Below are 15,510 nucleotides of genomic sequence, written 5' to 3' on the forward strand. Positions count from 1 at the left end.
GTGATCCTCCCATGACATTTATAATACTATACTTTTGCCCAAGAATAATTTACTTACCTGTAGGAGTGGTCCCATTCCAACTCATAAGAAAGAATGAATCACAGAAAAATAGTGAGGATAAGGTAGGTTTTTTTTTTTTTTTTACCAGTTTGATACTGCAACATCCTCTGAATGCTAGATGCTATGTGGGATGTGAAGATGAAAGAGATTCGATCCCTGTTTTCCATGAATTAACTCTCTGGTTTGGGAGACCAACGTCTACCTAATTAAGTATTATCCCAGACTTAATAACTGCTCTGGCAATACCTGGAAAGATGGGAGGAGCAATCAAGGTTAAAAACATCTAGAAAAGATTTATGGAAAAAGTGGAGTTCAATATGGCTATTAAAATATTACAGTACTAGGATTCTGAAGCTCAGAGGTGAGGCATTCAGGCTTTTCCACAGTGAACACATGTGCAAGACACAACAGTGGGATACCGTGGGGCTCTTTCAAAGAAGGAAATGAAACCCGTGATCCTAGATCCCAGGGTAGATTTAAGATAGGGGAAGGTAAAACTGGGAAGAAAAAAACAGTCAAATGATAAGAGTTTTGAACTCCTGCAGAGAGTTATTTCATTCTGGATACAGCAATGTTTAAGTTCTGGATCATAGCCCTACATCCAAAGCACAGAAATGTTTTAAACAATCTAAATGAATCTTTTCTGAACGTATCTAACTTCTTCTTCTTCTTCTTCTTTTTTTTTTTTTTTTTGAGACAGAGCCTCAAGCTATCCCCCTGGATAGAGTGCCATGGCATCACGCTCACAGCAACCTCCAACTCCTGGGCTCAAGCGAGTCTCCTGCCTCCGCCTCCCAAGTAGCTGGGACTACAGGCGCCTGCCACAACGCCTGGCCATTTTTTGGTTGCAGCCATCATTGTTGTTTGGCGGGCCCGGGCTGGGGATTTGAACCTGCCACCTTAGGTGTATGTGGCTGGCGCCTTAGCCACTTGAGCCACAGGCGCCGAGCCCTAACTTCTTTATAGGGATGAAAAACACCTTGAAATCCGGCACTGAGTTTTATTTATCTGGTTATTTCCTCAGTACCTCGAAGGGTATCTGGCATGCTTGAGTAAGTTTATATTAATAAACATATCAATACTTTCTAATACAAAGCACGATATAAGTAAACACAAGTTTCCTATTAGTGAACTAAATATGTACAAGGCTTAGAGTGCAACACCTTACAGATTACCATTCTCTATTGCCATTACAAACCACTCATAGTCTCCCTTAGTCTTTGCTGCTATAAGGTGGTAAAGGCCAACTTATAAAGCAAAGGAAAAGTTGCTCACATTAAGGAACATTGAAATGATTCTATTTTCTATACCACCCCCTAAGGGCCTGAAGTGGAACCATTAAAGAGAAGGTTCCTGCCACTCCGTGTCACTCACCCCAAGAACCAGTATAGAACATCTCAGTTTCTATTTTCATAAAAAACATTTCTGCAATCTATAGAATCAAGCCACAATCTACCATGGCCCCTTTTGGGTTTTAAGATGACACGCACATTTCTTTATTCTTGTGTACTCAATTGCCTTTCTTCAATCTGCTGAACTGCATACTTGCTGGTCAGTTACCTTGGCAACTCCACAGTAAAGCCCGCTGTACTTTAAGTATTCACTTTGAGAAAAACATGATACAGATGTATGACACATTCATCATCTGCAAATGGGAAATGACTAAGCCACTATGTTTTGTTTGTAAAACTAATGCTTCCTTTCTGTAGCATCAGTTTAAATTATGGGCACCCATACAACATTTTAGAGAAGTGCCCTTTCCCTCTACCTTTCCCATTTGTTACCTGCAAAACAAATAGCTCTGCAATGGAGGCTATTTGAGCAGTATTTACACCTAGACTTCCTTTCAAAAACAACAAATGACTCAGAGAATGCGAAGCTTTAGGTGCTTGTTCTAAGTATGAGCTATATAAATAAGGATGATAGGGGTCTGCATCAACGCCCACGGAGGCAGTTGCTAACCACTAACACATGCTGCACTCGCATATGCCTAGGTATACTCACAAAGCATAAGCTTGAAGCATACTGTTTTCCTTAAGAGCCGTCTTGAAAATCAAATATAAGCACTGAGAATCCCCACTAAGATCTCATAATCTCTGAAATATACATGTGTACAGTGCCATGCTAATCAAGCCAAGATCACAGTGTCTGGGCTCTCTGTGTTATCGCATGGTTTTGCAATATTCTGTGGCTGCAAATCCATTACCTTGGCAAACACATGCCACTGGATATAAATGAAACTGGAAACCGGTATGTGGCTAAATCCATGCAATTCTATCACTATTAATGGGAAAAAACAACCAACGGGGGTCAAAAACATCATCTCCAAATCGCAAAGAGAGCTAGGTTTGCAAAGATTAAAAAGGTAGTCCTAAGTAATAGAATTTTTAAAGGAAAATTTACATGTCTGAGTAGAGCGCCAAAAGAGTATGTAACCAAGACATCTTTTCACCCTCCGTAAATGTAGTCATGTAGTTCCAATGGCTTTCAGCACCAGGCTACCAAAATCTTATTGATAAAATTGTTCTATGTTTTAGTCATAAGGTATAGAGTCCGCAGATCATTTCACCAACTGTGTGCTACGTGACAGCAAAGAGCCAAGCATCAAATGACAGACTGTGATAGCTGCAGCAATGAAGTAGCACCTCATGCTAACTAAACTGCTTCCTATTTTCCTTTAAGAGTCCACTGGAAATTTTCTGTCTCTCTGATGAGAATGTAAGGGTGTGCATTTGTGTGCTCACTTACAATTACCTAGAAACAAAAGCAAGTTTGGATGTATTTAGTAAACATTACATTTTGAAGGCATCACGGTGGTAACCTGCTAATGAACCTAAGGCATGTAACTGCAAATTATCACAATTGTTCTTAGCAGCGTATGCGTGTGCTCAGGCAGACACGCAGCCCTGTCCCTACAGAAAAGTCCATACAACATTGCCAGCTCTTTTTCTGCATCACCAAGAGCAAGTCCGTGGATATAAAGATAAAACAGCCACCGAGTGTGAGACCCTGCAAGTTCCAGCTAGATTTAAATCTTAAGCCCTGTCTCCTTTGAAATCTGTGAGAAGAAAGTCATAAACTATTGTCACTATTCAGATGCAGATGACTTTTATTAGGTGCCAGTTATGTTTAGGTCTCTCTTCTACTTGCTTTAACAACAAGTTAATCATTTTAAAAGATCCATTTACATCATGCACTTCTAATTTTTACAGTTTGTAAGTACACTCTCAGGTTATCAGGAACTCTACAGAATGAATCATTCCAGAGAGTTGATTTTTCTAAAGCACTCTGTGGTCGATCCTTTTTCACGATGGCGTAAGAGATCATCATTCTGCACGTCAATTACTGCACTCTACTCCATTAGACAGTGACTCCCTTACAGACTGTTTGGTTGCTTTGTCGTTTACCGATCACACGGCAGGTCTGAGTTTACCAATGCTTTTTAAACTTATGTATTTTATAGATTTTTCTGTTTTCTTCTCTGTAGACAAGTTGTCAAATGTCATTTCTCATTGCTATCAGCATGTTTCCTATAGGAATTTCTCTAGCCCTTCTAATTTGCTGTTATTAATGGGCTGCAAGTTTAGAAACCACACTACCAAATGAGGTGGGGTGGCCTGTTTAAAGTGCGAGCAGATGAATGCTGTTTAACGCATGCAAGGATCTGCTGGACAGAAAAAACAGGCGTCTCTATTTGCAGCACCTATTTTGGCTGCCAAAGACCCTTCTGCAGCATATCTCATAGTTCTTAGTTGACGCAGTACACTTCTGAATAGATGATCTTGCTATAATTGGGATAGAGCCGGCAGAGCCATTACTGGAGATGACTACAGCAGAAACTCTATGTTATTAAATACATTCAGAAATAAACAAGTGCCCAGTTGAAAGTCTTAATTCAACCCATGTATTATATAAACATGAACTGTCAAATCCAAATGGATTTAATGTGTTATAGAAAATAATTTATAACAGATTTGATATGTGGGAAATATATTGTATAATTTACACAAAGACCTATGGATTAAATGATATATTACCTTTCACTATAGATAAATCAGCCTAAGAACACTATAACATACCATAATTAATACGTAACTTCAAAAGAAATTAAAGTCTATTTCTTAAAGCATTCTAATTTTGTCAACTGAGTTTTAAGATGAAAGCTATTCACTGGGAAACTTCCCAAAGATGCTTTAACTGAGTGCAAATCACTTTTAAAAAACAGTATATATTTCCCAACTGTATACAGTATTGCCTTAATAGTAACTATTATCTGAAAAAATTTTTGAATAAAACGATGAAAAGGATTTTTAAGTATATCTAGAATATAAAGAGAGTACCCACCAGGTACAAATTTTAAAATTAATTTTTGCCTAAGCAAATAGGCATTATCATCCCTGATTATTAAAGTTTTAAGTACTGACAGGAAAAAATAATACTTGCCTTATGTTCTACAGTTTTAACACCTAAAACGTCTTTATGAGACTCAGAGCCCTTGTACACACTCCAAGAAGTTGCTACCAATTCACAGGAACTAATTATAAGAGACAAATTCTATTTGCTATCTCTGTATCAAGAAAAATCATTTCAGGGTTTTCAGAGCCTGATATATTTATAGGTACCGACCTAATTTATATTTTAACATGTTACTATAGTCAAACTGAAATTTAATATTAAACCAGATAATTGCTATAGAGAAATATTTTAAGAGTTTCAATAACCAGCCGGGTACATGACTTGTTTAGGTTTTGTTTTTTTTCTCTGTTTTATTAATCAAACTTAACAAATCTTGGCTTTGAATCAAAAGCTGTCTGACCTTCCCCTTTGCGCTTACTCAACATCAAAGTACGGCAGGCCATTCATTTCGCACTGGGCAGTGATTGTTTTTGTTTAAGTCACAGGCAGTCCGTATCTAGGCCTGTGAAATGAATCACAGGGAAGGCATTAGATTGTCCTTGTAAGTTTCATTTCTCTAAAAGATATGACATTTCTTTACATGAGGTAGGAGGAAAACAATTACTTGTATCTTTTTCTATAAACAAGAAGAAGAGTTTCCCTCAACAGATTTTTTTCCCCCGATCAAAGCCAATTACTTTAATTTTTCCAAACTGGAATTAAATGTCTTAATCATTACATGATCGTGTGTGTTTTTCTTTTTTTTTTTCTTAAATGTCAGTTGGAAAAAGATTGCAACCCGTGATTAGCTGGTGATCAATAAGCTTAGATAACACGCTATAGTTGAAAGGAACTTTAGATGTCATCCTGTCTGAGCATGCCACTTATCTCCCCCTGTTAAGAGGCAGATCATAGCATTACTTCCTACCTGGATATGATTATCTGTCTCCTACTCACCCCAGGATTCTTAACAGTCACTACTACTCAGAGTTGGCATGCATTTGCTTTCCTAGAGAGTTCAGTCCATTTTATAGATGACAAAACTGAATAGAAGGACTAAGTGACAAGTTCAAACCTGTAAGACTATTAAGAGAAAGAGTTAGGACTTGACCCAGGGTTCAATGATTTGCAATCATAAATTAATACACTTGTTGGTTGTACACTTTATTATTATATTCTAAAACAGTAAGCTTATTATGTTGTATGTGTATAACACATTAATTTTCTTAATTATCTCTCCTTTTTATTAAGAACCAGGATTTGACTAGATTAACCCAATACTCTATTATTTCATAATGGGGGATCTTACTTTTTTTTTCTTTTTAGTTTATATGTAGCCATTTATTCCTTTGCAATAACAGATTTAACATGCATAAAAAAATCACCAATCCAGAAGCAATTACTTTGCTACTTACAGGTTTTTATATATATTTTTCAAAAAGACAATAACCAAGATCTTTCTCACTAGAGGATGATTGGATTATTGTGCGTCCATTTTCCCATGATGATGATGATGAACAGAGGCTCTTCCTAGGCTTACTGACAAAGGACTGCGTGACTTGAAAAGTGAAGGATCCCCCTAGATGACTTGTGTTCCCCTTTGGATGGAGAGGAACAGGAAGTGCCCCTAGCTAAAAATATCCAATTTTGCTTCTGAAAGGTGCCAAAGACAGAGGAAGGATCCCAAAGTTCCAGGACTTTAAGATGGTAGAAGAGAATTCTGTCATGTTATCCAGAGTATATATTATTTCATTTCCATGATTATTCAGTTAAAGTTTAATGCTTAAGTGGAAAGTAATGATGAAATCAGGACAAAATCATTTTGATTTGATTGTGGTTTCTGAGGAAAACCTATTGGTAAAGCTAAGGCTAACTTATTTTGGAATGTGAGTTGTCCCACAAGAGAAAGAATTTGAAGATGTTTAAGTGAAATATATAAGTGAATAATGTGAAGGCTTATTCCTTTTTAATTTAAATTTTTGCAGGGGTAAATTTAAAAATTTTGTTTTCCTGCCCCTGCCCTAGGAATAAAAGAAAGAATTCCATATTTAGAGTATTATTTGTGAATTTTGTAACCACTTAACTATGTGCTGAGGTAGAATAATATCAAACGTTTCGGTCTGAGGCATTCAAATTCCTCAGAATCCTATTTATAGAAGATGTACCATCCTTCTTCTTTAATTAAGAATTTGCATATTATTTGAAAATAAAGTTACACAAAAATATCTAATTGCTAAAGTTATTTTATTACATAAATGCTCTTATAATCTTCTGGGTTCTCTTGAAATTGTCAAAAAGAGAGAGATTCATGGTCAAGAACATCTCAAGGACAGTAGATATCTCAGATAGCATTTAAAATGGCCTTGCTGTACAAGGCAGTAGTATTTGCTATTACAATTTCAAAAGCAATGAAACAACTCTCTTCACACAGTTGATGAAGCTTATTACTCTCTGCATAAGATTTTTTTGATAATACAGAACTATAAAGATTGGATTAAAATAGGATAAGGAGACCAAGATGGGAGAAGAATCTAAAGCAGTGATTTTCAACCCATGTGCCACAAGAGGATCTTAGGCGCACCATTGAAAAATCTTAAAGATCATAAATTAAATCACTTTCAGAAGAAGTTCAAAGCGCAGTTAGTATATTTTTTTTTTTTGGATCAATATAATTTAAATGTGCCTAGGGAGTTTAACTATAGGTTCAAGAGTACCATGAGATAAAAGAATGTTAAAAAATATTGGTCTAAAGGATGAGTTCAAGAGAAACAGAGGAAGCAAGACTACGTGATAACCTGAAATGGTCTACCTCAGCAGATTCAAGATAGATTGATCATTTCTAATGAAAACCATAGTAATCTCTTAGATCATAAAGAGAAAACTCAGAGTGAGGTCCCATGGGATTACAAAGTTTGAAATAAGAAGAGATTGGAATCTCTCAGAGATTCTAGAGGATGCTGTGCTATGTCAAGGTCTTGAAATGCATTGCCCTAAGAACAGCTTCATGACAGATGACTCAGCTGGGTCTAACAGCTGCAGAGTACTCTTTTGGCAAATCAAACAGGAAAAGGAGGGATATGCTCGGTGGTTCTAGGGATCAAAGTTAAAGAGAAAACAACTGAAGAAAAGAGGAAGAATGACTACAATTTAGTGAAAAATGGTATGACGCCCAGAGGAAGAGTCTCAGGAGATCCTGCATAGGGCACCAGGAGCCAGGGCAGATCCCAAGTCCTTTGGAGATGACAGTGCAAACTGCAGCAGTGAAGGACATCTGTAACCCATAACTAGAAAAAAGATTAGACTAGGAGGAATGGATATGCAAAGAATTGATGGCCCCACAGCTTGATGGAGGAACCAAGGGTAAACAAGTGCAATTCCCTTGAAGGAATGAAAGTGTCTGCGGAAAATGTCTACAGAGGATGTGAGAAAAAGGACTACGAGACCATGGGCTTGGGTCCTGGAACAAGTAGATCCAATGCTTTTCAAAACAAAGATATGTGATCTTTTCATGTGAAGTTATTATAACAAAACTCTTATTTTTTCCTATAGAGTTTAGCAATCAAAATTTCTTAAAAATGCACACATGGATTTATTTCAAAGACAGCCAGGAAGAAAAGATGCTGGGAACCTTTTTTCCACCGTGAAACATATCTGGGGGCAGAAGATTCTAGCTGAAGAATAATTTGGTACCACTTGTAAAAAAAAAATCAGTGACCCCAGCTTCAGAGAAGTATGAAAAAGAGGTAAGCCAGGAATCACTCCTTACAAGAATCCAGCAGGTTTCATCTGGCAATAAGGCCACCTTCTCAACATTACTGTTATTTTTTAACATTATTATTTTTATAGACATTTTGGTTTTCTTAAAGTTCGAGAAACCACTTGACTATTCTGTTAGCGTTCATGACCACACATAAACAGTATTTTGTGTGAGTGTGGAAGGATCACTAATTAAAAAGAATAAAAAATTATTAAGTGAAAGTTCATAATGGCAATTGATATTTTGAAAGTAACTAATATTCTGACTGTTGAGTAAGGCCTAGTCTCCCTGATGAAGGGCATTATTTCAAAGACCTTGAAATACTGCTGATGAACACATTCATGGACAGAGAAGAAAAATGGGGTGAGTCATCATTCAAGTAGAAAACAAGTGCCAACCAAGTATTTAAGAGCAAAACTACCAATTTAGTTTTGCAACAAAATCGTTTAAAATTAGCCAAATACTTTATGATCGTTTTTCTAACATTATTACATAAATGCTATTTTAAAATACATGTTCAATGTACTTCTTAAAGTTTTAGAATGTTATAAATAACTTGTAAGTGGCAAGCTAGTGACTGGATAAGGGAGAACAATATGTTAAAAACACGGGGCAGTTTTTAGTTTAACAGAAAAGGGCAAAGCTACAGCCAAGAAAAAAACACTTGGAAAAAAATGGATTAAGAACATAGGGGATCAGAGGTTTTAGAACACCAGAAAACAAATTTTTTTTTTCTGATTAACTTGTCAAACTAAAAAGGAAAAAACAAAACAAAACCACACATGACTAAGAAAGCAAAAGGAATATTCAAAGTAGACACTTAATTGACTCCCCCAAAGGGATTTAGATTCACAACCTAAACTCACCATCTTTCTTCCCAGCAGCCATTTTTCTGCTGATAATAAAACTGTTGGCCTGTTTGGTCTTCCAGTTAACTGTTCCACTTATGTCATCAGCACAGCTTAATAAAAAAGCTTTTCAGAATAAAACAAATGCACAAAAAATGAAATTAATATCAAATTAAATAACAATTGCAGATCACCTACTATTAATGGGATCAGGTTTCTTCCAGCTCAGCTAGTCATTTCATTCCAATCAGCAAATATTTCTTACATGTTAATACACGAAAATATGGGGATACAAGGTAAACAAGACATAGTTTCTGCCTCCCAAAGAGCCAATCTATGGGAATTGGCAATTTGTGTACAGAAATATAAACATGTATATACATACATCTATACACATGTATACACACATCATGTAATATATAATAGTACTTATAAACTTATATGTGACGGTAGAAAGCACAAGTTCTATAAGAACACTGAGTATGAAGCAATCACCTTTGGCTAGGAATGTTGTGCTAAGTTTAAAGTATGTTTTAAATTCACAGTTGAGTTTTGGTAACATCACACTGGTAGCAATGAATAGGATTGGGGTTAAGGGATATAAATAAGGGCTGTTGCAAGAGTGTAGGGTAGCAGTCAGGGTGAAGTACAAGGAAAGAAAAGCTTGTGTCAGTTACAAGACACCATGGAGATAATACCAACCATACTTTTACAAATTGCTAGAGGAAGGGCTAAAAGGAAAATCAAAGAAGGCTTTGAAGTTTTGATCTAGTATGACATAGAACAGTGACACATTAAGAATCTCAGAATATAAGTCAGTTTCAGGAGAGGATGAATTTAATTTGGGATATGTTAAATTTAGGCATCGGTTGGACATTCCATGAAACCATCTAAGAAGATAGGAATAGAGCTCTGGTTCATAAAAGTATGTAAAGGGGCTTCAGAGGCAGATTTGAAGTTCTCCAGAGAAATGATTTTTGAAGCCAAACCCTTAGTGCAATTCCTTAAAGATGCCAGCCCCAATGTAGCACACAAATTAGGCCTTATGTAGAAAGTGATCTGGGGCAAATAAACATTCATGTTCTTGACCCATTCATTTACCCTATTTTTCAACATCCCAATTGCCCATATTACTGCTTTCACTCCTATTTTTCAACCTTACCTTTCAGACCTGATACATTTGGGCATAGCTTTTCTGATTACAAAATTAGCTTTCCATCCTATTCTCCTTTTATTTGTCCATCTCAGGCAAGTTTCCTCTGGATTCAGCTAAGCCCCAAAACTCCCCATGGTCTATCTCATAGATTTGTTAGCTACTGAAGATGAAACGGACTAAGAAAGACCACACAAAAAAGTAGGAGGAACAAAAGAATGTGTTAATAAATATATTTATCTATCAAAAACAGAGAATGACTCAGCACAGAAAAGAGTGGTGGTCATAAAGGTCGGACGACTGAGTCTGAAGTATCACGTAAGCCAACAGAAGAGAGATGCCAAGAAGGAGAGTGTGATCAACATTCTCCCTTCACTGAGAAAAGGTCAAAGAGGATTAAAGGTTATCAAAGACTGCTAGATATGAAAAGTGAGACGTTACTGGTGACTCCTTGAGTTCTGATAAAGTGGTGAGAAGAGAAACCAAACTACTAAAGGTCAAGATGTGGATGCAGTAAACACAGTTAATCTTTTAATAATGCTGGCCAGAACAGAGACGCAAAAGGATCAAATGTGAGACTGAGGAATAGCAAGGCAGAGAGGAGGGCTGGCATTTAGTATGGGGAAATATATTTTGAACATAAACTAAGGAAAGGATGTAAAGAGACAGGAAGGGATAAAGACCAGGAGCATAGCTGATGAAACACAATTCAAAACAAAGTCGACTAGGTAGGACCAAGCATGTATATGTAAAGAAAATGCTTTCATGAGTGAAAAATGAAGAACGACAGAAACAATTAGTAGGATATGCAAACTTAACATTAAAAGAGTTTCCCACCTTAATAAATCAGAGATTAAATGTATATTTTCTTTTCAAACTGAATTGTTAGCAAAATTTTCAGCTTAAATTATGAAAAAGTCCCAAGTTCCCTTCTAAAATGAAAAAAGAATGCAATTTGAAACACAAATTACTAATTTGATAATTACATATTGTATGCTTGTATTAAAGTATCACAGGTACCCATAAATATGTATAACTATTATGTACTCATAATTCAAAATAATTTTTTAAAAACCAAAGTTACTAAAAACAGAATCACAAGTGACAATTTCAGTCATACCTGGGAATGGAAATCAAAGGCTCTAGTACTCCCTGACATGAACTACTGAATTTATGTTCAGTTTTTTAAATATGAAAAATAAAGTACACTAGTTTTATCTGTTATATGACCAATCTTATGAAAGACTTGTCTAATAAATGGCTGAACCATTCAATAACTGAAATTATGTACTTTAAAATCTAGTTGAATAATATAATAGGCATTTCCTAATAATATAAGCTAAAACAGGATTACGAATACTAACAGTATCTTTTGGAAAAATATTACCCATCCCTTTGCTGATTCTCCCCCCTGCTGAGGTTCCAAAGTCAACATGCTGGGCAGGTCCCTAAAAATACATATGGATATGTAACCCTAAAATGTACAGAATAAAAATGTAAAAACAACATATTCATGATTCCACCATGGAGTCTAGGTAGAGCAGCCAGACAAATTCATCAGGTAATTCTAATGTTAGAACCCAAAGAAACAAAGAATATTGACCCAAGTCACATCACACACACCAAATGTAGGGCTTACCTTAAAACTGAAAGCCCTACCCACTCCTGCCTACAACTAGTCTACAGATAAAACCAATTTGCAAGAGTAAGCAAGACACTGCTGGATGATGGAAAATTCTACCCTAGAAAGAAAGACAGGGAGCAGGTGGCCAAAGTCCTCTACAACTTTCCAAAGAGCAATGAATACATGGATCTGATAAGCAATATTTAGATTAACTGTTTCCTTCACCAGGTCCTGAGGAAGGTGCTTTCCATATATTGTCTAATTCAAACCTTATAAAACCAAATGAATCTGTTAATGTGTCTGAAGATTATAGAGGTTTTCTGAAGATTATAGAGGCTTAATCGTAAAGCAGAATGGAATAAATCCTTCAGGCAAGTAGACACTCTATAGAATTCTTCATTTCTCGGTGAACTCGATAGTTACCGTAAAAGAATGGGTTGAGTGCCCAGATATCTCCTTTTTTGTTCCTTCCTATATTCTAGCTCAGTGACTCTCAAACTATGTGGTACTTAAGAATTATTGTTCAGAGTTACATGCACAAAACTACACATATGATACTTTATGGGTGACTTAAAGAATTGGAATTTCTGTCTTACACTCTTACTTTTAGAACCTAGCATAAGGTTGAAGACCACTGCATGTCCTTATAGTGAACTGACTTAATATTGTTCATACTTTGCAGGTCTTATATAAGGCAGTCTAGCTGGCTTCTACAGGATTCAAAAAACAAATGTGATTGATATTTAAACTATTAAAAAACAGAGGAAAGGTAGAATAATTTAAGCACACATTGCTCTATTTCAAGGCCAGGATTGCTTTTAAGCACATTTTTGAAAGTTCACATTGATTGATCCATATGAAGTCCCACTTTGACCACAGAAGACAGAAGTCCAATAAATCTAAATAAAAGGACAACTTTTTATACAATGCCACAGATGATGTTGCTGCTTAAACACTCCCCACACATCGAGGGGAAAAAAAATCTCAAACGAACTATTTGTTTTTAATTATGTGTCCAAGACCATGGATCTACTTGACTAGAGTCTTGGATAAAAAAAATTAACATAAGCTGTACATTGACAAGTGTGAAAGAAAGCTAGTATTTTAGAGTTCAATGTTCATTAGAAAAAGACCAATGCATTTTTTTCTGTATGGAAAAATATGACTCAATTTTTGAAATATTTACCCTATACACAATTTTTCAAGATTAAATCTAATGTGTAAAAAAGACCAACCTGCATAGACTAGTTCTTGGACTTTCTCCAAAGATTATGGTCCATCCTCAGAAATGTTAAGAAGAAGAGAACTCTAGGTGCTCCCTGAGTTCATGCTAAGCAGTTATGTCTGTATGAGTTTTGCTCTAATTCATAAATACAAAAGCAAAGAATAATTTGCATCCTGCATTTTCATAGCCTAAACTAAGAAACATTCAGGCAATAAGCCAGGATATCACTGTATACAATTTAACAAACTTGCCAATGCTCCTCCTCTGAAATCATCAAAGTCTAAATTAATCCAAAAGTGGCTGGCAGGCTTTCCACTTCCCTAGAAACCATACAATACTTAAAGTTTGTCTTAAGTTTCCATTATTCATTCTAAGTCTTGTAGCAGCATGACTACATTTCATCTGGCCCGGGGCAAGCACTGTCTCAAGAGATATTACTCTTTCCAAAACCTGAATAATTTGCTGACTGGGAGAGGAGGGGATTTCTATTTAATAAAAGCAACTGAAGAGCTGTGAATAGTGACTGATTGCTGATGAGCTAATCAGAATGTCAAGAGATAGAGAAAATAATAAATAATAACTTACTCAGACATCACTGTCCAAGTAAACAGCAGGACATACCAAATGGAATTTAATCTGATTAACACTCACCTTAGAACCAAACCGGCAAGTTTTCTCTGTCTATACTTCACTTGCCTCTTTTCATATTCTGCTTTAAGGGGATCAAAAGACTTTGCTTTCACAAACTGGATATACAGCACACACCTACAATATCCTTTCCTTCTCGCACCACCGGCCCCAAGTTGCTGTATTGCTCCTTTATCCTCTACATTTTTCTCTTCCCTTCCTTTTAGCACCATTCTCCTTAGTACTTTTTAAATTGTTTCCTACATTAAAAAAAAAAAAAAAAAACTATCTTCAGACTTTTCTTCCTATAAACTGTTAGTTGATCGTTACTTCTTTTCATTAGCTACCACATTTTCAGTGCTAAGTGCTAGATACCACACTAAGGGTTTTACATATATTAACTTACTTAATCCTTCTATCAATTAAGTGAAGTAGGTAGAGTTACTTCCGTTTTACAGTGAGGATATAAAGTCTTAGAAAATGTTGTGACTCACCCCACGTCATATGTTTAGTGAGTGGTAGAGCTGAATTTTGAACTCGTTTTGTGGCTGACCGAAAGGTCTATGTTATCTACTTGTCAATACTGCCCCCAAACACAGTCGTGCACTGCAAAACAAGGATAGGTTCTGAGAAATGCATCATTAGGCAATTTCATCACTGTGAAACATCTTAGAGTACACCTACACAAACCCAGATGTATATTTTATTTATTTATATATATTTTTTCATATGGAAAACCAAATGTCTCATCACCATTAATGAATATCACCCATTTCCCCTAATAATCTGCAGTGCCACTATCAAGTGCCATATACACATATATCAAGTTTCTCTATATGCTCCATTGTATGGGAACCCTGTACTAATATATGCAGTCATCGTGACTGACACATCATTACACAGTATTAAATGGAAAAGCAATCTGTAAACCGTATTATTTTTATGTAATTTGAGATATTATTACTAGAGGTCACCTTCAACTTATTTAACTTTCTAGAAAAAGTAAGCTGCCCGTGACTCCTGAGTTAGAAGGAACTGGCAAGGAAGCAAATGTTACTGCTATGCAGGAGATATTTATCCTACATGCTACGAGAACCACGACAAAAACAAAAGACAAAATGATCTGTTCAAAGAAAAAAGCTAAAAAGTCAGTGGGAATCGATGGGGAAAATAGGCTTTGCTGAAGAATACTGTGGCCTCACCTTTTGAGGAGTCAGGAAAAGAAATTCCTAAGAAAAGTGTTACAGCAAGACCTTAAAACAAGAATGCCAGGAGAAAATGCCTCCAAACTTGGTTAAAACAGACAAGACTGGCAGACTAGCACATAAGAAATTATGTAATACAATTAAAATTATTAGACTGACTTGAATACAATTAGAATCATTAATATCATTAAAATACACACTAAAAACTTAGAGCTGATATAGAGGACTTTGGAGTGGTATAAAATTTGAGTACAGAAAGGTGCTGTTTCATGTCAGTGTTGCTGGAGACGTGAGCAGTTTTTGCTCCGTGGCTCAGCCTGAGAAGGTAAGTTCACGTTTGCACTCCCGGAAGTCGTACTATCTTGGAAATACTAGATGAAAAAGGAGCACCAGTAGGAGCTTTAAAAAAATGATATATATTATACAGAGTAGTTATATGCACCATTACAACTGAACATCCTCCTCTGCAAAATGTTGGATTGTTGTGAAATTAATAAAATTAGTGAAAAGCAGAACACAAGGCTCGACGCCTATAGCTCAACCGGCTAAGGCGCCAGCCACGTACACCTAAGGTGGCGGGTTCGAATCCCCAGCCCGGACCCGCCAAACAACAATG

At 36.2% G+C, this 15,510-nt stretch overlaps 1 protein-coding gene across 4 annotated transcripts in view; it reads right to left on the reverse strand.

Annotated features, from left to right (window-relative positions):
• Positions 1–15,510, reverse strand: part of SGCE (sarcoglycan epsilon) — a 75,986-nt gene that overhangs the window by 50,925 nt on the left and 9,551 nt on the right. For 2 of the 4 annotated variants that reach the window (XM_023519279.1, XM_012812444.2), the window contains exon 2: positions 9,079–9,186. The exons of the other annotated variants lie outside the window; for them this stretch is intronic. In XM_023519279.1, coding sequence (XP_023375047.1) covers positions 9,079–9,186 — 108 coding nt within the window. The remainder of the gene's footprint in view (positions 1–9,078; positions 9,187–15,510) is intronic. 4 annotated transcript variants of the gene reach the window in all.

The sequence above is a fragment of the Otolemur garnettii genome, unplaced genomic scaffold (assembly GCF_000181295.1).
Source record: "Otolemur garnettii isolate 467f Iridium unplaced genomic scaffold, OtoGar3 scaffold00005, whole genome shotgun sequence".
Classification (NCBI taxonomy): Eukaryota; Metazoa; Chordata; class Mammalia; order Primates; family Galagidae; genus Otolemur; species Otolemur garnettii.